General features: G+C 38.2%; 1 protein-coding gene across 1 annotated transcript; it reads left to right on the forward strand.

Annotated features, from left to right (window-relative positions):
• Positions 1-3,195: 3,195 nt before the first annotated feature.
• Positions 3,196-23,438, forward strand: LOC144664157 (ATP-binding cassette sub-family C member 3-like). Its single transcript, XM_078525271.1, has 28 exons — positions 3,196-3,494; positions 3,983-4,067; positions 4,146-4,207; positions 4,295-4,426; positions 4,789-5,022; positions 5,525-5,708; positions 6,427-6,681; positions 7,705-7,908; positions 8,430-8,570; positions 9,102-9,189; positions 9,575-9,647; positions 10,206-10,332; positions 10,464-10,640; positions 11,028-11,195; positions 11,935-12,018; positions 12,321-12,411; positions 13,140-13,247; positions 13,534-13,644; positions 14,186-14,293; positions 14,636-14,782; positions 15,413-15,783; positions 16,455-16,973; positions 17,500-17,601; positions 18,706-18,852; positions 19,331-19,489; positions 19,600-19,766; positions 20,373-20,567; positions 22,533-23,438. The coding sequence occupies exons 1-28, from the start codon at positions 3,196-3,198 to the stop codon at positions 22,639-22,641; spliced, it is 4,647 nt and encodes a 1,548-aa protein (XP_078381397.1). The 3' UTR covers positions 22,642-23,438.
• The last annotated feature ends 812 nt before the right edge of the window (positions 23,439-24,250 follow it).

Consider the following 24,250-nt stretch of genomic DNA (forward strand, 5'->3'; position numbering starts at 1 on the left):
ACTTAAGAATTATATAAGAATTACATACATAAGAATAATAATTACATTACATAAGAATTATTTTGAATGTAGAAGTCGCCCAGTCAACTTTGCTGTCATTTGTAGTTTTACTTTAGATAAATAAAGGTAAATTATTTTTTACCCATGCAAGTTCCTTGCTTTTTTTGAGGGTGTCAAATAAATGGGGTGGTGGCTTTTACGGTTAACGGTTAAAATTTTGGCCTTTTTACGGCTAACGGTTAATTTATTTCTATTGCCGTTAACAGAAGTTTAAAATTAATTTCATTGTTTTTAAAGTTAAAAATTAATTTCCATTATCGAAAACATATTTTAGGTCTTAGGACCATTCTGGGGCGACAAAGTGAACTAGTCTGACCGATTTTTTACGGGTAACATATTTTACGGCTAACGGTTAAAATGTTCCAATTTTAACGCCTAACAGCTAAATTTTTTGGCCGTTTTACGGCTAACGGTAAACCCCATTGAGACCCTCTTCTTTGGTGGGCTTTACTGGTTAATTTATCAAGATTGCTATATCTTCACGATCACATCACATCTTAAGTTCTGTATTTGCTACTGGATTGTTAGCATTTATCTTGCCATCTAATTTGTTGAAGTGCAAAAGGTGTATTGTCGATGGAGCTTCAGCACATCACAATGCTAACAAGCCAGAAGTTTATACACAGCTAATAATACTTCCACCTTATATTTCCTTCGCTGAATATGCGATCAGTGCTCGCAAATTACATGAAGACGATATCTCTCAACACGCCATTCAAGAGGAGTTCAAACGAAGACGTCAAGGCATTAATCTTGGAGACTAGTACGAGGCAATTATTTTAAAAGCAAGCCGATGAAATAGAAACGGTAAATCAGTCCAAAGAGCGCGCATTGGATTAGATTTAGCCGCATAGCTGGAGCAAACCTGAACCCAGAGTTGCTTAAACCGATAAAAAAGGGAGCTTGCTATACAATTGCCGAACAAACTTAATTAACGTTGTTTTATTCATTTCGGTTTAGCTGTACCTTCTTAGTATGATATTTACATGATAATGATAGCATATTTGTGTTAATTAATGTTCGTACTTACAAGCACTTTTTAATTAAAATGATTGTCTTTTAGTCAACTTTTTACCATGTTCTTGTTTTTTAACTCAAACATGGCGCTGATGAAAAGACTATGAAAATTTATCGTGTTATAATTTATTGAAAGGAAAAAGGTGTACAATAAAATGAAAGGATATTGGTGTAAATGAATATTGGTGCAAACATCCTTAATTAAAAAACTCAAAAAAATGATCGTCAATTTGTAAACTCGATATCGCTTTCGTGTTATTGAATTTTAAAATGATGCTTACGAAAACTTATTTGACGTTCTCGAAGGACGAATTTAAAAGATGTTAAAGTTCTATTGTGTTGGACCTTTTGCTTATAGCGAATTATTCCAGTTACTCAAGTGTGGAGAGTTGATAAAGAAGTTTGTAAATCCATTTGTAAAAACAAAAAGGATTGTTCATAGTTGTGTATATAAATTTTGTCTGGTGGAAGCTTGAGTTTGCTAAACACGAGTTGATTTCCATGCAACTAAATCTAAGGAAACAAGCACATTCCAACGAATGTAATGATTTGAGCAGTTTAAAAGGTAGGTTGATGACTTCATTTTGTTTGAATACATTTGTAATTTTATGTCTCATTATAGTGCGTTTGGCGTTTGAGATTTGGTATAAATATTAACTGTCGTTTCTTTGCTAATAACAACTCACTAAATCATAACAATGTTTTGATTTAGTAAGTTATTATTAGCAAGCAAGAAAAACAAATGAACTATCTAACGGTGGCAAGTATGCACCATCGTACGCGTCTGACAGTCCTTAAAAAAGTACCAACTACTTCCTGCCCTTCCATTATTCCAGATTAGTTGTATCGTGATCTACGTTTCTTCTTTTTTTTTTCTTTTGGGGCTCACGAGATATCAACTGATAAATCACCATTATTGCAATCATGTTTAGAGCCAACTAGGGCCGACTAGATTACTGGTCATTACTGGACGATAAAGGGCACGTGTTTACAAGCAAACAAGGCGTGTAGCATAGGTTAGGGAAATCAAAGTTACATGCTACCCAATAAATTAATTTTAGAATGAATTGATCTATTTTAGCATTAAGCCATTCAAAGTGTTTTTGTACTGTTCTTGTAAGTTCTAATATACATTCTAGTACATTTCAAGGGTCAAAGTGTAAACGGCGAATGGCCACGTGAATCTCTCTCACGTGTTTCGTTGATGGTAATTGGTAAACGCAGCTTTTGAGAACAAGTTTGATAAACGCAGCTTTGGTAAACGCACCTTTTGAGAACAAGTTTACCAAGCGCAAAGGAAAATGTTACCAGCTAATTATCATCGAACTCAGGCCAAAAAGTATATATGCCTGTAATGACAACGACTATTGGCTGCTTACTAGTTAGATATGTGACTACTTCACACTTCATTGCACGTCCCGAGTGCACTGCTTCAAAATTAGACGTACTTTACTTGCCACATTTAACGGGGCCAAAAAAAAAAATAAATACAGGCATTGTTACCACGGTTATGTAACAATCTGAGTCATTCAGACAAGCGACCCAGGTGTTTTGTGTGTGTGCGCGCGTGTGTGAACATACATATTGGCTGCTTGTGTTAATACTAATCTTTTAATGCCCACTTATTGTTTTTAAACTCAGTTTACATGTACAGTATGCACTCTTATTTGCATTGTGACTGTTGGATCGTTACCTATTGACTAGTGTTCACTCATTTGCAAGGTACAGCTAAATTACAACTATTTGCCACATTCATGTACATACAACTTGAGTGCATCCCAGACCGACCTAACAAAATTCTGCAATTTCACATTGTTTTCAAACACTGTCACTCAAATTATCAAAAAGTTAGGAACGTTTTGCCTTACCTAATTAAGTAGACTCTGTTTTATTCTGTAAAGTACACTTTCTTATACAAACAAGTGTGAAAAGAAATGCAGTTTTCTACGCACTTTATCCTTTATGACTAATTTTTGGTAAACTTTCAAATCAGCTCCATTTAGATCGTGTGTTAGCTCGATGTTATTTTTGTCTTCAAAAAAGGAGAACAGCAGTTATCCCCCAAAAGATGTCAGCGCCTACTACACCATTCCAAGTTGTCAACTGAGCTGATTTACAATGACAGACATCCAAAATTTTACGTTGTCAATCGAAGACGAAAACGAACCAGCAGTTTCAGGTCACGTGAATTATTCACACGAGTTTACAGAGAGCCCAGAATCGGGATCAACAACAGAGAAAAACCTTCAAAAGCTAAAGACGAATTCTCCAAAGTCAATCAACACAGTACTGGACCAAGAAATTATTGCAGATTCTAAAGAAAACAAGACCGACGAGTGGTGGAATCATGTTAATTCACTGGTGAAAAGTGACGAAGCTGTTACATCAGAAAATAATAATTGTATCAGTAAAGAATGGTGAGATAGTACTTTCTTTTAAGGCATAAATGACTTTTTAAAGTTCTTGCCTAGGGGCTGTTTATATGGAGAACCGTAACCCTGGTTAGAGGGTTACCCTCCCCCCGAACCATCTTTCACCGAGCGTTTCGACGAGAAAAAGTGTTTCTTCCAACTGAACCATAAATTAGCCCTTCTGGTTTCACGCATGCTCTATATGTGCAAACTTTAATATGGAAAAAAGTTCCCCCCTCCCAAACACAAGCAAACACACATACGGGGTACGCCTACCTTCAAAGCGAGTGACCCTCTACCCAGGGTCACCCTGCCAACAGAGCCGACTTTGCGATTGCTCATATTAACGTTTCGAAGCTATTTATAAAGACATTAAATATATCAAAAGTTCTCTCGCCCGGAGTGGCATAGTATGGAGGGTAACCCTTCTACCAGGGACAACCTTTCTCCACATAAACAGGTTCTGTGCTATACGTACTATTATTTTGTTGCAGTGGAGATGAAGAAGGACTATCTCAAGATGTAAAACCCTGCTCAACTGTCAAAGAAGAACCAGACCCCGAAGATAAAGCTAGGAGAGTAAGTCGTGAGTGCCTTTACACATACATTTTACTTCTCTTGGCATTGTAACACAATTATGTCATCTCTCTTTTTTAGGAGAAATTCCCGGAAGAAAACACCAATTTTCTCTCTAGACTCACCTTTTGGTGGTTTAACGGGTAATTATACATATCCAAGCTGGTATTGGCTTTGCGATTGACTTCAAAGTATACCAACAATTTTAATGACAAACATGTTTCTTTCAGGCTTGTAATAACGGCTTACAAAAGACCTATTGGTGACGCTGATTTATGGGCCTTGAGAGAACCTTTAAGAGCCTCATACTTGGCACCCCGCCTTAAAAGCTCCTGGGTTGAGGAACAGAGAAAATGTTATCAGTAAGTGAGCCATTTATGGGATAGGAAGAGAGAGAACTAACATAACAATAAGGTAAAACAGTAGTATACTCTGATAAACAGTTTTTGGTGGATTTGTTTGTCTCAAGAGAGATCCGAGTGTGGCGGCTCGATCTGAGAAGACGTGACAAATAAGATAAATTTTCTTGCTGAACTGTGTTGGGTCCTTAATTTGCAGATAAAAGAAAGAATCTACAATAGAAACCCCTGAGGAAAAGGCAGAGTTGCACCCTTGTCATTCCTTGCCCTCGTTTCTAATAAGGGCCATATGGAAGCTATGCTAATCATTTTTGCTAAAACATAGCGGCATTTTTTATTTATATATGCCCGTATTTCTCCGACAGTGGTGGTATCAAAGGAAAACTTTGTTCTCCTCAAGACACAGCTCATGACGACTCTACTACGTCGAAACAAAATGCACACCACGAACATTACGCCCCACCACATAACACCACGAAAGCAAGGAAGCCAAACCTCCTAAAAGCAATATTCAAGATGCTCTGGCAGAACTTTCTGTTGGCTGCGATTTTTAAGGTCCTCTTCGATATCGTCTTGTTTATCCAGCCACAACTGCTAAAGTAAGTCACACACTATTGTCTCACAATAAGATTGAAATAAAACTTTCTTTAACTTTGAAATTCCATGTTGTAATTAAAATAAACAGCTAATGGAGCAGTTTTCAATTGAGTGTCGTAAACCCGAAATCAATGTTATTACTCTGGCCAATCACAAAGGACACAGACAATCCAGTGAACCAATCAAAACTCGAAGCAAATTCATGAAGCTGGCACGAAGCGCGGGAAAACGTGCGCGAGCGAGTCACGATTGGTTTTGGTTTTACTCCTGAGAAAGTTGCGCGAGATTAGGCCAATCACTAAGCGTAATAATGCAAAACCAAAGCAAACGCAATCTACTTTCGACACTCAAGTGAAAACCGCTCCAATTAAAAAAGAAAAACAAACGAAATTTATATTAATTTAGTTTTAATTCGATATTGACCATAACATAAAGCCCATAAGCCAGCTGATGTTATCCCATCTCGCTTGGCGGTGTGTGACATCACTTAATTTGTCATTTTAGTTTGCTGATCAAGTACGTGGAGGACAAAAACAACAAAACTGGGATTTGGAAAGGATACGTTTTCTCCATAGCTATGTTCCTTACTGGTGTAATACAGTCCGCTCTTCTGGAATACCATTTTCATATCATTCGCTTGTTGGAAATCAAGATAAAATCAGCCATTATAGGACTTATTTATGAAAAGGTAAGGCTGATAAAGTACGTTTTTTGGAGGCTCGTAGGGTCGTAGGACACGTCAACTGCGGAAGGAGCAGCAATAACAACAACAACAACGAAAAACACACAGAAAGCAATGTCGGCGTTTGCCATAAAAGCTCCAAATTCAAAATTCACAAATTGAAACAAATTGCTGCAAGCATCGACAGAAGCCGACATTGTTGTTTTTGTATCACAATGAATATTCCTCGACTTGATGTGAAGTGTCCCGAACCGTCATGCCGGTTGCTCCGGTTGGGTGAAGAGCGTCGTCACCTCCGCTTTTCCCGAAAAAGCCACCCCATGCATAAAATTGGGTTTAACATACCGTGGTGATCAAAACTACTATAAGTTTATTTCGGCATTTTTAAAGGTATGGGTTTTTAAAAACCAGAATGTTCGGTGTAAAAGGAACCTGGCTTAGCCATTCTCACGTTCAGTTGTCAATTAACAACAGTTGATGATAAAGTATATGTTATTTTTGCTGAGAATGTAAAGTTATGTATTATTTTAGGCTATGGTTTCTTCTAGTTTCATGAGATTTTGACAGGTGTTCAGTTTGCAGAACGCTTAACTGCAATATGGCATGGACGCGAGAGTCTAAATTTGCATTTTGCGCCCAAAGGTGTGAAATTGGGGAGATGCCATTTTATGTTCTTGCGTACACTTATTTATGGAGGATTTCCTGCTTTTTCCCTGATGTTTAGGCCCTTGTTCTGAACAGCGCTTCTCGACGACAATCCACAGCTGGTGAAATGGTAACCTTGATGTCGGTTGACGCTGCTCGTCTTTCTCTTCTCGTTAACTACGTGACCATGCTATGGTCAGGGCCTTTGGAAATTGCAGTCGCCATCTACTTTCTGTCGGTTTCAATGGGGATTTCAGTTCTTGCTGGCATTGGAATCTTGATTTTGTTAATACCGTTGAATCTTCTAATTAGCAGACTGACGAGAAAGCAACAGGTAGCGATCTGAGTGAGAATAAGTGTTTTTTTTTTTTTACTGAGGCCCCGTCCACACTGACCGGGGTAAATTTGAAAACGCATCTTTTTCCCCCGGTTAGGCCAACCCGTCCACACTGAACCAGCGTTTTCGTTCACCGAGAACGGTACTTTTCAAAAACGCTCCCCAAATAGTCGCTGGTCAAATAGTCACGTGTTTTCTTTCAAAACAAAAGGTTTAATTAGCTTAACAATAAATCTTTGCATGCGTTGTTTCTATGCGTGTGATGAAGCGTATTATTTTTCAAATTTACCCGGTTTAATGTGGACGGATAACATTTTACACGGCTTTTTTGAATTTTCTCGTTTTCAAATTTACCCGGGTCAGTGTGGACGGGGCTTGAGAATAAATAGTTTTTTTTATCTTATTAAAACAGAATAAGTAGTTTAAGTGCTTTTGGAAATCCTTGTTCGTGTTCAATTCATTTTCTGTCTTCTCATTACAAAAATTCTACATTAAAATTAATTTCTTGTCAGGCCCCAGCCAGATTTTGTTTGAACATAATTAAACTAGAGGTTCTAAAAATAATCGAAAGAGGGAGTGTCGAAATTTAGTTTACTATTTCCTAGAAGAATAGAAATAGGTAAAAACGAATAATATAAAAATATTTATTCTTTAAGACGTGTTGTTATCCCCAAAATATAATTAAATAAAATGATTTAACATTTAAGAAACATTTAATCCAATAAGGGATAAGGTCTATTTCAAAGTCAGAAGTTATTTCTTAATTATTACAAGGTTCCTCGGGGATTTCTATTGAGTTTATACATGAATCATTTTCGTAACTTTCGGGGTATTTTTCGACAACGTATGACGGAACGAAATAGAACTCTAGTAGGAATATAGTGTTTGTTCCTTGACTTAATCCACTTATATTCATATCGTAATGACTTGCGCCATGAGATAAATGAAGTTTTTTTTAGTTTAAAACATTTTGTTTTAAGGTGTGTTATTCTAAAATATGAATGCATTTTGCTTTGTTAGATCAAACAAATGCTGAAAAAAGATTCACGCATTGTCATCATGGATGAGGTTTTAAGTGGAATTAAGGCACTGAAGTTGTATGCCTGGGAGGAATATTTCCTAAATAAAGTTATGCAAATAAGGAATCACGAGCTGAAATATCTCAGAAAAGCATCATGTTTAAACGCCGTGACTGAATTCACATTCACTTGTGCTCCGTTTTTGGTAAGGTTTAATACATTCTTCTTTAAATCTTGTTTTTTCTTGACGATTTGATTTGAGTCCGTACTGCGCAATCACCATGCATGCAATGCGGTTTATGCAAGCCTCACAAGAAAGAATATTTAATAGCCATATTATTTCGTTATTATTAACGTTATATTTCCTTGCAAAACAATAATAACGAGTAGAAGAACCTCGGCGTTATTCCAACTCCACGTTTCAGCTCTTCGAGCATTCCAAGAAACGACTCGTAATAACGAAATCGAAAACTTCATATACGCTATTATCGAAGTGTTGCATGTCAATGAATAATCAATTCAAAACAAAAATAAAACAACCCCAGTGACTGCAAAGTCGTCATCGTCATCTATCCTTTCAACTCCAGGCGGCACATAAGGCCTTCGTTGAGACTACGAGTTCGGACTGAAATTCACCTTTAAAGATAGGTTGTTTTCTTTAAGAGAGAAGGATAAACAATGGTGTCACTTTTGAACTAATGACATTAATCGTTGCACGCTTTGCAGTTCTCCTTTGCGATGTTTGGAGTGTACGTGCTAACTGGAAACGAGATGACAGCCTCCAAGGCCATTGTAGCCTTATCGTTAATTAATATCATAAGGATTCCTTTCACCGGTTTACCGACTGCTATTGTAACTCTTGTACAGGTGAGTTAGATATTCTGTTTTAAAATGCATCAGTAAATATTGAAAATAATTTGTTTTAACCCTTCTTCTCCAAGACCTTTTTAAGAATGTTAAAGCTCGGAACATCCGCCATATTGCATTACGGTATCATCATCTAGCAGAGCCCTTTCAAACTGACGTAGATCCCCATGTGTGGATAAGGGCTCTCTTTGTTGGCTTATAGTACCACCATTACTTAAGCCCGGGCCAAACGAGGATGATAGTTGATGAGAGTCCAAACTCTCACTCTCGTTTGGCATGAAACTCTTATGCACTCTCATCGACTCTCATGCGCTCTCATCAACTTTGAACGTGCTCAAATTTTTCATGAGAGTCGATGAGAGTTTGACGGACTCTCGTTTTCGTTTGGCCTGAGTTCATGATAGTCGATGAGAGTTGACGAAAACTCTCATGAGAGTCAACTCTCATCAATTCTCGTCCTCGTTTGGCCCGGGCTTTACTAACGTCCGTATGGATAGTACATAAAGTAAGTTGTATTCACTTCTATTTTAGGCACTGGTATCAGTAAAGCGTATCACTGAGTTTCTGAACCTTGACGAAGTGAATCCTAATAACATACAGAGGAGTATGCCAGAAGGGAGTAAGTACTTTGATTACGTTCGCATGTAGCTTAACTGTTTGTAAAGCAAAGTGTCGCAACACGAGGGCAGGAGCCAGCAAGGTCTCAAATCATTGATGGGTGCCAATGTATAAAAAATACAATCAGTGCAAGTTGAGGGAATTTTAGTCATTTATAAGCTGTTGTTTGAAGTTGGCTCTTTTGTAGTGGTGAGTTAACCCCATGGCGACCCTACTGCCAAGCGCTTTGAGGACACTGAGTGATTTTTAGTAGCAAATCTCACAGCTATAACAGTTTAATGCACGCGAGAAACCAAAATCAGTTTCGTAGGAAACAGATTTAAGACAAGTAAAACTAGTCGTGAAGTAACTTAAGTTACATCTAATGAATGTCTTATCCTTAAAAGACAGTGGATCAGCCGTTTATGTCCAAAATGGATTGTTTAGTTGGGACAAAGATGAGCTTCCTGTTTTAGAGGAGTAAGTAGCTAATACTAGAAAAATGAGAAAATCAATTAGAGCCAATTAGAGCCAATCGTTTTGAGCCAAGTTTTGAGCCAATTACAGTGGAAAACAAAACGTTCCAATTGTATTAACTGAATGATTATTTTACTGTCCCCGTCGTCGTTGTTGTCGTTACTGCTTTTGTTCGTGTTGTTATTGACCTCTGCTTGTAATTTACATCACCTTCTAGTTCAATTAAATAAAGGCTTGTCAATAGAGCAACAAAAAAACAACAACAGATGCAACAGCAACAATACTGTACTGAAAAGAACTACTGCAATAACAACCAAATTTTAACTTATAGCAATGCATAGTTACAAGAGGTATGTATGCATACGACAGGTGATGAACTAATTTGAGATAATGTCATTTTATCGCTTATCTTTATAACAAAACTGCCATTGTATTCAAAGATGGTACAGACAATAAAATGTATGGACTTCCAATAGATCACGGATTTTTTATTGTTTTAAATTAATCAAAGCTTTATTACAAAGAAACAAGTTGCGCAACACTTTTGTTCTTTGGTTTCAGCATCAATATGGACATTCCCAGTGGATCTCTTGTAGCAGTTGTTGGTCCTGTTGGAAGTGGAAAATCATCTTTGCTGTCTGCATTGTTGGGAGAAACTGAAAAACTTAAGGGACTAGTTGCTGTGGAGGTATTAAGATCGGTGTCACCTTTACCGTTTATTTCTGTGGTTTATGTGCCACTACATACACCCCTGTAGTTGAAAAAAAAAATAATAGTAAACATAAGAGTTGAATTGTTCAAGTTACATTTATTATGCAGGGGTCAGTGGCTTATGTACCGCAACAAGCGTGGATGCAGAACGCCACCTTACGAGACAACATAACGTTTGGAAAGCCGTTTAACCAGAAATTGTACCAAAAAGTTCTCGATGCCTGTGCTCTCAAAACAGATTTGGAAATCCTTCCTGGAGGTGACATGACCGAGATAGGCGAAAGGGTAAGAACATGCAATGTCCCTGTTTATTTGCAGGAAGCTGAAACAGGCTTTGCCAATCATGCAGAAAAAGATTTTGGCATGCTTGATTTTTTGAAAAAAACGCAGCCCAATCAATCTTTTATAAATAAAATAAATAAATAAATAAATAAATAAATCACTTTTTACAACCAAACCGAAACGTGCGCTGTACCCCTGAGGTCAGTGGTTATTTTCAATTACGGATGCATTTCCCCATTTCCTATACAATATCCTGTTAAATATAATTTTCTTTGTGAAATTAAGGTGACTAAGTCTTGATACATTTTTCTGACGCACAAGTGTCTTATAAATTGAAGGAAACCTCAACATGATATTTTTCATAACTGTTCTTTATTGTGGGCTACGCAGGGTATTAATCTAAGTGGAGGTCAGAAACAGCGTATCAGCCTGGCTTGTGCTGCGTATTTCAATGCTGATGTTTATTTCTTGGATGACGCTCTCAGCGCTGTGGACGCACATGTGGGAAAACACATTTTTGAAGAAGTTATCGGCCCAAAGGGAATACTACGTACAAAGGTGGGCACGCCACGCATGCCTGTCAAATTTATGAAAATGATCTAATTTCTACATTTGGAGTTTGGGTTTGTGTTTAACGAACCCAGCAGTCATTCTCAAATTGTAATTTTTAGTTTTACGTTCAACGTGTTTGGTGGATATTCTTCTCTTTTAAGGTAATAACGACTGTTATGGTCGGCAGGGAACGTTAAAGAATCCACATACTTATCGCAAAGAGAAGGGCACGGTGTTCCTGGTGTTGTGGTCTGGCCTATTCCGCACATGTATTCATGGGTTAGGTGGTGGGACAAAATGATATACATGGACGGATAGCAGCTACCAAAGGCGCCTGATCTCATTCCGTAACTCTAACTGTGAAGCGCATCGAGCTTTGAAAATGCGCTATACAAGGACCATTACCATTGCTATTGCCATGTCGCAAATACTCATCATTTATGTTACCCCAGAAAAGTCCTATTCTTGCAGTGGTGTTCAAACTCGTTTTTTCGAACCGTCAGGGGAACCCGAAAAAAGTTCCAAATAGCGGGAGTTCGGAATAGGCGGTAATAAATGACTGAAGTGCAAATTTAAGGGAAATGCGTTTAAGTTCAAAATAACGGGGAATTCGAAATAACCGAGTTCGAATTTTTGGGATCCAACTGTATCAATCGATGCTTCCTAGGAAGAGAACTGATAACGAGTATAGAGTAGCATAGAGTATAGTTACCTTAATCACAGACATTTTTTTCTTTTAATGTAGACGCGTGTTCTTGTAACTCACAACGTCAGCTTCCTTCCTCAAGTTGACAAGATTATCGTTCTCAAAGATGGAACAATTTCTGAGGTAAGTTTACTTTAGCATCCGCTCCTTGTAGCTTCTGTTATTGTGTAAATTCGGGCGTTGTAAAGAGTTTTCTTTACAAAATGTAGTATTCGTATTTTGTGGAACCCAATTTGTGAAAAGTCGCTTAATGAGCTTAAAGCTGTCAATAGGTCTGAGTCAACGACAAATTTATACCCTACCCTAGCTAACTTTACCATCCCTTAAACTGCTTCGCACTGAGTATATGACAGTGTAATGCGTTCGTTATTACTAAGTGTTTGCTACAAGTATTCATTTCTTTATTTGTGTTTTTTCTTATCAAGGAAGGCACATATGCCGAGCTCATGGCTAGTGGAGGAGATTTTTCCGAATTTGTTACCACGTACACTGCCAAACAACAACGCCTAGAACAAGGTGTCTATAAAGTGACTTTGAAATGATATCTTTTCATGTAGTGCATTTGTCTTTTCCAAACAGCTAAGCCTGCGAATCAATATATGCATTTTTTGAGCTCTGGACGGTGTCTCAAAAGGACCGAGAACTACCGCATTCACAATTTTTTTGGCTAAACTAGGTATTAATTACAGCCGACAATTTCCCATCTTGACCGGCATCTAGACCAGTCTAACTATTACATTTGACGTGCAAAAGAAAGTCTAAAATAAAACTGAACTGAATTGTTGTTATAATGTTCGCTAAAAAAAGGTAACAATATTATTTACAAGGCTAAAAAGTTATAAAATTTAAAAGAATCCAAACATTTTCGACTTGTTGTCATCATCAGGGTGATGATGACAACAAGTCGAAAACGTTTGGTTTCTTTTTAAATTTTAAAAACTGAATTATGGTGAAGTTTCTACCGCATATTTTTAGTCATAAAGTGTTATAAATCCTTTACTTACCGAGCCGACTGTGCACCGGACTGAAAGAAAATCAGTCCTTAGTCTTTTCTGTACAGACCTCTTTGCGCTCGATCCGTTCTGTAAAGGGTTCAGGAGAACTTATTTTCGCCCATCACGGCTGTTGCGTTTAGTTGATAACAGATACAAATAAGGTATATCCCTTTTTGCAGCCTAAATTCAATAAACCTTATTAATCTTGAATTTCCTATTACTATATTTTTTTGTTATTTTTGTTTGTAGAGGAACAGCGTGCTAGAGGGTATACATATTTAGAGGAGATTCACCAAATGGATAAAGAAGGATCGGAAGTCATTGATGAAACAGAGGCAAACATCTCCAGTCACACTGGTACAATTATTAAACTTAAAAAATATAATGCTTCTGTATTCTCGAGCTTGGTTAGATAACTGTGTTGCTACAAGGATATCGATCATGGAATGTAGATGGAATACTGTGGGATGTGTCAATTTGGGGCCGATGGATCCAAGTTACCCATAAGTACTTATTATATAGCTTTGCCAACTACTGATGAAGAACAAAGCATAACTTTATGTTTTTTAAAACAAAGTTCAGTTGGAAAAGTGATCTTGTTTGCTTTTAGGATATTCTTTGTTTTTTTTTTCGCATTCTTTAGGTAATGGTTATAAAGAAGAAGAGAAGACTGGAATCGAAGGCAATGACCAGCAATCCGAAATTGAGCTTGCAGAGAAAAAAGACGGTGTTCCACCAAGTACCTCCATTCAAGGCAAGATTAATCTCAGACATTTCCACTCCTAGCTAAAAATGTATAAATCCTTGTTAATTATTATCCACCATTTCGTTAATTAAATGCCAGATCTGAGAGCCAAATATAGCCCACGAGACATAACCTCATAAGGACTGTGGTGTGTACCACAACTCAAATCATATTTAACTGTCTCATCAAACAAATCTTCCCTACCTTTGTAAACTCTAAGAAGCTCAATGTAAATCCACTGAAGAGAGTCCCAAGAGCTTCTGATGAAGGGCCTGATAACATCACCAAATGTGTTGCTATCTCAGTGATAACCACTTTTACCGTTGATGTTTTACCACCTCTTACAAAATTTGACTCAACGATAACTGGTAGTGGCATTGACATGGTTTTCGTTTATTGCAGTGTTGTCTCCTTTTAAGGTACCGTCCTAAAGTACAACTCAAATAGATCACTGCTGGATAATTATTTGTCGCCTAGATTATGTACATGGCTGTTTTTCTTGTTGCTATCACGTTACCGCTACCGCTAATGAAATCGCATTTCTTCGTAGATTTAGAAGAGGGTGAAAGGAGTAGATCTCACACCGTTTTAGAAAGCATCCAGGAAAACGAAAATGAGGACATCGAAGACGATGGTCATAGCATTAATCCTTTCACCGGTAAGTCTCGATTTTTTGTTTGATGGTTTGTTTGTTTTCTGCGTTATTGAGAGCAAATGATATGAGTTCCCATTCATCTTGCTGAGTTTTTCGTTTGCGCGAGACATTTTGGAGAGTGTTCAAATTTAGCTACCTAGACGTAAGAGGCAAAATGGTGCATTTGTAGTGGATATCTAGGAAGTAGGTTTTCAATTATTCGTGTTTTATATTGGCGCTTGATTTGAAGAAAGCTTACTTTCATAATTGCAAAATAATTTAATCTCAGTACATGTACTGGGTGTTGACAGAATTGTGAAATTTTTTGACTATCAAGGATTTGAATGAAAATGTTTGTTTCTGCAGATAAGACCGCATCTTCCGGAAGTAATTTAGAAACACGAAGACGAAAACAAGTCATCACTCCAAAATTCCTATCGATTCCAAATGGCACAGGGGACCACATTAGGGAGCGATCGTGGACCCTTCCTGCAAGTCCAGAAGCACAGAGTGGTGATTTAACTTGGAGCCCGGCACCAGGTGTTACAATAAGTTTAACTTTACACTTTTGCAAAACTTGAACGGTTGATGGTTATCATCGGTCAGCCTTTTACATTCAAAGGCTCAAAATATTAATCCTAGCGGCAACTGACTACCTTATATTTACTGAGGGCCTCCAAACACTAGTTATTTTGGTGTAGACAACTATTTGTCATCGAAAACTAAATGTTATCGACAACTGATTCTGTCCTATGCAAGCATTCCACACATTGGAGTGTTAGTTGTCGATAACTAAGTCAGGCCAGCGAGGGTTTGGGAACTAACATTCACTAGGCATGCTCAGACAATTGACCACTAACAACGCAGTTCACATAGTTGTCGAAAACGAAGGCCGAAAATTTCCACACACGGGAAAAGAAGTCAAAAACTTAGTTCTCGACAATAAGTTAGGGAAACTGCCCAGCTGTTGAGAGCTAACAATTTAGCATTTAGTTGTCGACAACTCGCCTCACACACTACGTTTTTAGCTGTCGGTAACTTTTTTGTCGATAACAAATAGTTGTCGACAACCAAATGTTTAATCAGTGGAAGCCCAAAATTCCTTCAATATGTTTATATTGCTGTAACGCCTAACTCCTATAGATGTCTTTAAACGTCATCGCTCACGAACCACGTTGGAATCAAATACGAATCTTGAGAAGTCCGAACAACTCATCAGCCTTTGGATCCCGAAGAACAGCAACAGGGACAATGGTCACTGTGAGAGAATGAGAAAAATCAGCTACATGCGGGGAAGGCCTCGCCAAATGTCGAGATTCAGGTCAGATACAGTGACGTCCATCAAAAGTTGGCAAGATTTTGAGATTGACGAAAGAAGCAGGAGGAAAAGAGCAAGCAGTCGTTTGTCCACGGTTAGCATTGTCAGTGAAGATGTGGATTACCTGAGCTCTGTCATGCCGTTCGATTCGCTAGCGGAGGCGATGACGTCCAAAGAAGTTTCTCAGGAGGGAACGGTAAGACACACAGTTAATATATTTACAGTGCCTCGAACCAAATCCCATATGACATATCGCACATTTTTAACAAATTTTTGACAAGTTTCAAATGGGTTGAGTTTTAACAAGACAATGAAAGCAATGAGTAGTAAGGGAGGAAGAAGAAGAGAAGAGTGCCTTTATTTAAACAGTGTTGCACTTTAATTTAGGAGTGTAGCAGCTCTCGTTAGCGTGTAATTCTGCTGGTCATCTAGTGTAAAAGTTACTACTGTTTTTTGGGGCTAGAGGCATTGTTCCTGTTGTTTGTTCTATTGTTTTCTCGAAGGGCAGCGAGCCATTTATGTAAGACCTTTATTTGGCCAATTTGAACAAAAGCCACGAGAATGTCATATTTCTTGTGGTAATTGCATCATCGTCCTTTAGCACATTTTCGATTTTACCAATATCAAGTCTTCTTAACCGTATCATGACAGGATTGGGGAAATTCTCAGTGTCGATAACTCTAAAAGTATTACCGTTAACTTTGATAAGTGTTAAAGACAAATGTCTGAGAAAATCACTTTAACTTAAATTTACCTTTTAGCAAGATTTTTGCCAACTGTATTTTGAAAGGTAAGGCTAGTTTACCCACATTTCGATATTGAAAGATTGTCAGGCTGAATGAACGCCTGCCTCTTCTTTCTTTGCAGGTCAAACTGTCGGTGTTTCTGTCTTACATCAAATCTTCGACATGCTGGCTCTTTGTGTCATTTCTTCTGTTTCTACTGTTTGCCGAATGCTGGTCAGCGGCAGCTCGCATTTGGCTCGCCCACTGGAGCAGTTCTTCAACAACGGAAACCACCGCAACACAACACACACGTGACCTCGGTTTATACGGTGGACTCGGTTTTTCTCAGGCCGTTTTTGTCCTCTTGGCTTGTTTTGTTCAAGCGTTTAGCTCAGTTAAAGCATCAGACAGGCTTCATCACGGATTACTCACCAATGTTCTGCATTCTCCAATGGCATTTTTCGAGGCCACTCCTTTGGGGAGAATCGTTAATAGATTTTCAAAAGATATTGACATGATCGACGACCTAGTGCCCAGGTCCTTACTCACATTTCTGAGAAGTAGTCTGGAGCTATTGGCAGCGATCGTTATCATTAGCTTTGCGATGCCGCTCTTCTTGTCCGTCATCTTACCGCTTGGACTTCTTTACACTTTTATTCAGGTAAGAGGAAAGCACTGATTGAAGGTAATATTCCGAGTTTGAGCTTTCTATTTGCTGATAGTTGGCGAGGAGGGTTTCCTTGAGACACCATCAATTGCAAAGTCTAAAGTAACGATCAGTCTAATTGTTTTTGCATGACAAAATGGCTGATCAATAAACGGTGGTTCATCGATAAAACTGCTTAGATGGTGGTATTTTTGACCATACTGCATGAAAACCGGCGCGCGCTCCTAAACCTTCTGTCAATATCATCAAGGTATGTTTGGCCATTCACTTAACGAATTTGCCATTAGTCGGCTGCGAGGGTTGTACTATAACAATTGTCTTCCTACAGAAGATTAAAGATTAGATAATGGAAAATAAATTGGGCAACAATTGAGTGGCAAAAACTCGTGTAACGTATATAGTATCCCTCGGGTTTTGTTCCCAACAAAGCGAATCCTTTATATTGGAACAAATACGTTGCGCAATTTCATAAATATCCTGAACTGATTTTCATCCAGTCTTGTTGTTATATTACTGTCAGATAACTCGCAACCTTAGCTGGATGGTACGTAAAGGAACAGAGCTTGAATCCAGTATAGTGTCTGTGGAACGAGTTAAAGAATATTCAGAGACCGCTAGAGAGGTATGCTGGGGGGGGGGGGGGGGGTTACTCCCTATAATGGCCTATACGGGAGGCTCCACCCGGAAGGGGTACCTGTACCTTATTCAGGCTTCAGGTATATAAAGGGTAGGGATTTATGCAATTTATGGCTGTATTTTTTCAATTTATTAAGCGCTACTTGAAAATGACAAGAAACGTCATGTTTTAAGTCTATACCATGACTTCCAGCTATATGAAAGGGGTACCTTTTTTCATTAAAAGATATACGAGAGGGATACAATTTTTGGCAAAATGGTTATAAAAGGGTAAGGGATAAGAGCTCGGGGCGGAGCCTCCCCTTACAAAACTCTTTTGGGTACCCGTTTTGGGTAACAGTCCATTGGATCACTAGTCTGTGTGCAGCCGTCCTCCTTTCTCGGATTTTTTGAGGGGATTGGATTTTCGACTTTTTAGGCTATTGGAACACATGTTTATGTCCATGCTGACTGAACGGAACTATTGTTTAAATAGTACTTCAAATATATTTGGCAGATTTATGTAGGTTTTGGTAAACTTTTAAACTTTTTGATGCCTATATAATAAAAGAGGGTCAGAATTGCGGTGGAAGGGGAGGGGGGGGGGGGGGGTCCACATGTCGGTAGTCAGGTAAAATTAAATTACTTTTGTCGGTTGTCAGTTATATTTTTCGCCCTTTGATGCTAGTCGGTTTACACCACTCAATGTGTATCTGCATTGATACCGTTTTTTCGTATCCGGTCATACGGAATTTGAAATGCAGCAATTTGCTAAGTGTGTTTGTTATGCTTCAGGAAAATACAGCTATACAGTTGGTCTCCTTTGTTCTCCTTTGTTATAGTTTCAGTCCACATAAACTCTTATATAAACTCTCATAAACTCTTCAAGCTTGAAGAATAAAATCTTTGGAAAAATAATCACATTTTGTAAACGAGACTGCAAAAACATTCCTTTTTGTGTCTAATGTTTAAACTTGATCTCCAGCATTGAGCATTTAGACCGAGGAGATCGAATGATACATAAGCCTTATCTTTGTCGTACTTATTGTGAACCCTTTAACGTCTTTAAATTCTCTGATAACCAAACTTGTTTTTTATGCGTGTTTTTAAGGCGGAGTGGATAATCCCGGAAATTCGACCACCAGAGACATGGCCTCAAAATGGCAACATAACATTTAAAGATTTTGATCTGAGATATAGAGAAGGGCTTCCTCTTGTGCTGAAAAGTATCAACTGCCTCATTGAACCTGGGGAGAAGGTAAATATATTACATGACAAACGAATCCATGATGTTCTTGTAAATATATATCCAACCGTAAGAATATTTTGACTAATAGTCCGTAACGGATAGAGCTACTGAATTTTACATTCTTCAGGAGTCAGCGACTCGTATTCTGATAGGAATCTATATATTTGGACATAATCCTCTAGACGTGCGTCCTGCATTTTTTGTCTAGCATAAAAAGTAAAATTCTTAGAGGGTATTCAAGGTGCTTAACCGATAGCTGAGAATATTTTCAAATTTGGACTATCCCTGAGAAATGACCGACGCATTTTTAACAAAAAGTTGGGATCTGATTTCTGCAAAATTTATCGACAGCTGCGAAATAGGCTGTAACGTTTAATTATTAACTGATGGTTGAAAAATTGCAAAAAAATTAACTAAGTCTGATAACCGAGTGAGATTGCAGGACCCCTATCTAGACTGTCTTATTATTATTACCTTTAACAAACAGATTGGCATAGTGGGGCGTACAGGAGCAGGCAAATCAACTTTGACTCAGGCTTTGTTTCGTATTCTGGAAAGAGCTGGTGGACAAATTGTCATTGATGATATCGACATTGCAACGATTGGATTACAAGATCTTCGTTCACGGCTGACAATCATCCCGCAGGTAGTAATTGTACAGAAACCTCAAAGTAATTGAGGTTTCTGAGGTCTGCATGCTTTAATTCTTTCCAAGCTGCAAATTAAATTCCACCTTTTCGCACTGTTTTATTATAGGATCCAGTGTTGTTTTCTGGAACTCTTCGACTGAACCTCGATCCATTAGGCAGGCACACGGACGAAGAGTTATTGCAGATACTTGAGGCTAGCCACCTTAAGCGATTTGCAGCTGAAACAGAACGCGGGTTGCAGTTCATCATTACCGAAGGTGGAGACAACCTAAGGTGGTTTGACTTAGTTAAATATATTTTGAACACATTTCACCTAGCTTTTAAGTTTAAATGTAACTTCTAAGTGTGCATGTATAAGCCTCATTAAAATGTACCATTTGTCTTTTCGTTCTTACGACATGTTCATTGCTTTATTACGTCATAACTTAAATTAATGTTCAGTGTCATAACACAACACACACTGTTCTACATCAACCAATTCCCCCCCCCCCCCCCTCTAAAAAAAGGGGGTAAGCCTCCAGCCATGGGGCCTATACTTCCGGAGTTAATCCCGGTTTCCGTACCATTAAGCGGCTAGAAATATTTCTACTCCCCCTAAATGGGATGCTAGTCCATCGCAGGATACCCTTCCCAACATTATGTCGCCGGTATCCATTTATGCAACTGGGTGGAGAGAGGCACTATGAGAGTAAAGTGTCTAGCCCAAGAACACAACACAGTGACCCCGGCCAGTGCTCGATCCCGGACCGCTCAATCCGGAGTCCGGCGCACTAACCATTAGGCCACCAGTCCACGCCTCCCATAAGTTTGTCCCCAAGATGGCCGCTATATAAACTGATGTTCAACTGTATTTCTTTAACAAATTTTTCTTTGTTTAAGTTTGGGTGAAAGACAGCTGGTGTGTTTGGCGCGAGCACTTCTCCGCAAAGGGAAAATCCTGATTCTTGATGAAGCCACGTCCGCGCTGGACCTGGAAACTGATGAGCTCATTCAACAAACGATTCGACGTGAGTTCGCTGACTGTACAGTCTTTACAATTGCTCACAGGCTCAACACCATTATGGACTATTCAAGGTATAACTTGAACTTTTTTCAGTTTACTATTTTTGCCAATTTTGACTTTCATATGATGTTAAATCTGTCCCTAAAACACTGTAAGAGTTATTTCTGCAATACAGTAAAAACCCGCGAGTAAGAACCTTAGTTTTCCAGGTTAGCCTTAACAAGTTCTTACATAAATGGTTGTTGACACCAATTTAAGCTATTTAGGTTCTTAATTGGTTCATATTTTCTGAGGAAAAATTTAGATTATTGCTAATAGAACTTTTAGTGATATTCAGCCTATTATTTGTGTAAAATTTGCTTACCACACATAAGTGTTTATGTAAAAATGAAGCACTAATCATTCAAAACATTGCATTGTATACGTGTTCAGTAAAGCCTTGTCAAAACATATTTTTCAAATTTAAAGTGGAAAATAAGAACCTGTTTTCAAATTTTAGGCTAAATAGGTTCTTATAAAAATGGAGTCTTATTTGAAAATTTTAGCCTAACAGGTTCTTAAATGTTAACCCTCGGACGTACAAACAAACTTATACCCCCACCATCGTACAAAGGAGGCGGGAGGGGCGGTGGATGGAACCCCTCCCCGGAGTTTTCGTCATATTAAGGCGTAGTGAAATTATTTTGCATTGAGGAGAAAGCCCTTAGCTTACTCTACAAGATTACATACCTTTAATTGGCTATGACGTCATATGACGTCACCTGACGTCATTAGAGCTGTCATCTTGGATCCGCCATCTTGGATTTCAACATTTTCTTAGAAAGTCACAAAATAACGGAAATTGATGCAAAATCAAGCCGGAATGCTTATGGAATGTAAAAATAAACGAATCTTGCACTTCTGTTTCAAAAAACTGAAAAAAATAAAGAAAAATGTTAAAAATGACGCTTTTTGGCAAGACCTGCTTGTATTTGTGACGTTGCCATGGTAACGTCAAATATCATGGACACATGGTTGATTTATCAAAATTTCTGTAAAGGATGAGTGAACAGCTACTGAAAGTTTCAGCATTGTACGTAGAGTAAATCCTTTTTTCAAAATTTGGAAAAAACCTTGTACGTCCGAGGTTTAAGTTCTTACCAGCGGGTTTTTACTGTAGCTGAAAAAGTACCCGATCTTCTTCCATGATGGTAACAAGGTTGATATTCTCAACTTTAATAATTTTCGTCTCCCTGATGGTAATCTGCCGCCTAACAATCAACCAGGCTTGTATTTTACCACAAGACTTAAGTGAAAGATGCAAGCGCACATGATAACATCACTGCAACACTGATGTACATGTCAATGTGGGTTGGTGACATGCAACGTGCATAGCCCTAAAATACCGATCAGTGGCGTTTAAAATCTTGTGAATTTAAATCAGACCTGGAGTTGGTTTAAAGACCCTCTTTAAACGCCTGTGGGTCCTCGTGTGTTAAACAAACTGCTATGTGAAATAGTTGAGTAGTAGCGTAGTACTTGTTTTGTGTTTAACAGTTAAAGTTTTTACTTTTCGAGTTATTTGTGGCTAAAAACGTAAACAAGCCATCTACGTATTGCAACACGATTGTTTTGTTTTAAAAACCTAAAGTTTAGTAGTTTTAATCTACGCTAAACATGAAAGAAATACACATTCTGATTCACCATCTCGACCAATGAAGTCATACATTGTTCAAATTTCATTTTAATACAGATATAGGCTCTTTAGTCACCTCTCTCTTGGCCGAATTACGTGTTTGGTTAAATGCATCTGCATAATGAAAAGAAAATACATTCAGTGATACGGCAGGTTTGTTGCCATGCTAAAATAATTTGTTCTTGTGAACAAAGCAATTCAGAAATAAAGTTCATCATGATAAAAGTATCTTGTACAAGCTGAGTAGAAAACGACATAAAGAATATTTCGTTCAGTATATTATATAATTTATTTTTAGAAGCTAGGGACAAATAAATAAAATTATTTCCTTGTTTAATTTTGCTGTCTTTGATATTTTCAGAATCATGGTTCTTGACAAAGGAGTGGTGGTGGAGTTTGACACACCCCTTAACCTGTTGGCTCAGAAAGGAATTTTTTACAGTATGGCACAGGAGGCTGGAATTGCTTAAAATCTTAGTTGGATGCAATAATGAGCGAGTGACATGGCTTAAAGGAAAGACCTTTCGGGTGTTTTCCATACATTTAACGAGTGTGTAACGGTTTGACTTAAAGTGGTCATGTGACTTGAAGCACTCTGTTCCTGTGTGACTTGATAATTGAGATATTTTTAAAATGAAAAAAAAGGTTGAATCGTGAGCAAAATTGATTACCTAACGTTGGCAGTGAGTATGCACGATTTATTATTGTTACTGATTTACAAAATAATTATACAATAAGCGCTCGAAGCGTTTTCGAGTGAACACCTCCCTCCGCCTACGGGGTGGATGATATTTTCTGTGCTTGGTCATGCTCCTGCCGGACTGTTTTCTAAAGACTTAACTTCTACAGGAGCCGTGAAAAAGGGGAAGCCTCGAGCCATGCGGCCCCTACTGTTGGCCTCTACCGCTTATCCAGGTTTCTGTAGCATTAAGCGGCTAGGAATATTTCTACTTCCCCCTGAATGGGATGCTAGTCCATCTCAGGGTACCCTCCCCCCCAGCATTATGTTTCCGGAACCCATTTATACAACTGGGTGGAGAGAGACACTATGAGAGTAAAGTGTTTTGCTCAAGAACACAACACAGTGACCCCGGCCAGAGTCGGAGTCTGGCACACTAACCATTAGGCCACAGGAGCCCTACAAGTGGTGTAAATATTTATCCTTATTGATTTCGATAAATGCTGTGCACAAAATGCGAGAATTGGAATTTGTTCCGAGCCTTTGATGAGCGGTTCCTTCCTCTCTTTGAATGTGCTTTGGTATGGTGATAAAATATAAAACTGACCGCTGCCTGTGGTATTCATTAAATATATTTCGTCTGGATTGATTAAAATAATTAAGGTCTAGAGTCAGGGAAAACGCATAATGAGAACATTTGCGGAGTAAACCACTGTGCGTATACTTCTCTCAACATAATCTTGAGATTAAAACAGTAAGACAAACTGATCTCCCAACAAGGAAAGTCTATAGGCTACTAGTGCCTTTGAACGACATCACAGTTCACGTGAAGCTTCATCATGCTCATCCTCGCTTTTCACAGTAGGACCATAAAGTCACTTCTCCATAGCCACCCCCTACAAAAGTTAAAACTAGTTTTTCACTGCGCATAAGCACAAGCACTAGTACAAGAATAAGCATAAGGGCATGAGGAGAACGAACACACGCATTTTTCATGTGCTGTTCTCACTAGAAATAAGAGGGTGTGAATGGAGTTTATTGTTTAGTGTTATTTGCCAATATATTTTAATATTTGCTGTTAAATTGGCCGATTTTTTAATATTTATTGTTTCCGGAGAAAATATTTAGTCTTTAAGCATGGTAAATCCTATCTGCTCTTCGAAAATCGGTAACAAAATCACTCATGAAATTTGAGCCTGTGCTGTTTGTTCTCCTCGGAAATCTTCGGTAGGCTTCCGAAATCCTCGGTAGTCTTCGGTAGTCTTCGGAAATTTTCCAAAATGATCGGGTATCGTCGGAAAATGGGCGAGAACTTTTTGATATTCCAAACAAAATAATTTTGTCTTTTTTAAAACCGTTTTTTATTCTTTCTGGGCAAAATTTACTGTTACAGTGATTTT

Source organism: Oculina patagonica, chromosome 8, assembly GCF_052425735.1.
Source record: "Oculina patagonica isolate OP01 chromosome 8, crgOcupat, whole genome shotgun sequence".
Taxonomy (NCBI): Eukaryota; Metazoa; Cnidaria; class Anthozoa; order Scleractinia; family Oculinidae; genus Oculina; species Oculina patagonica.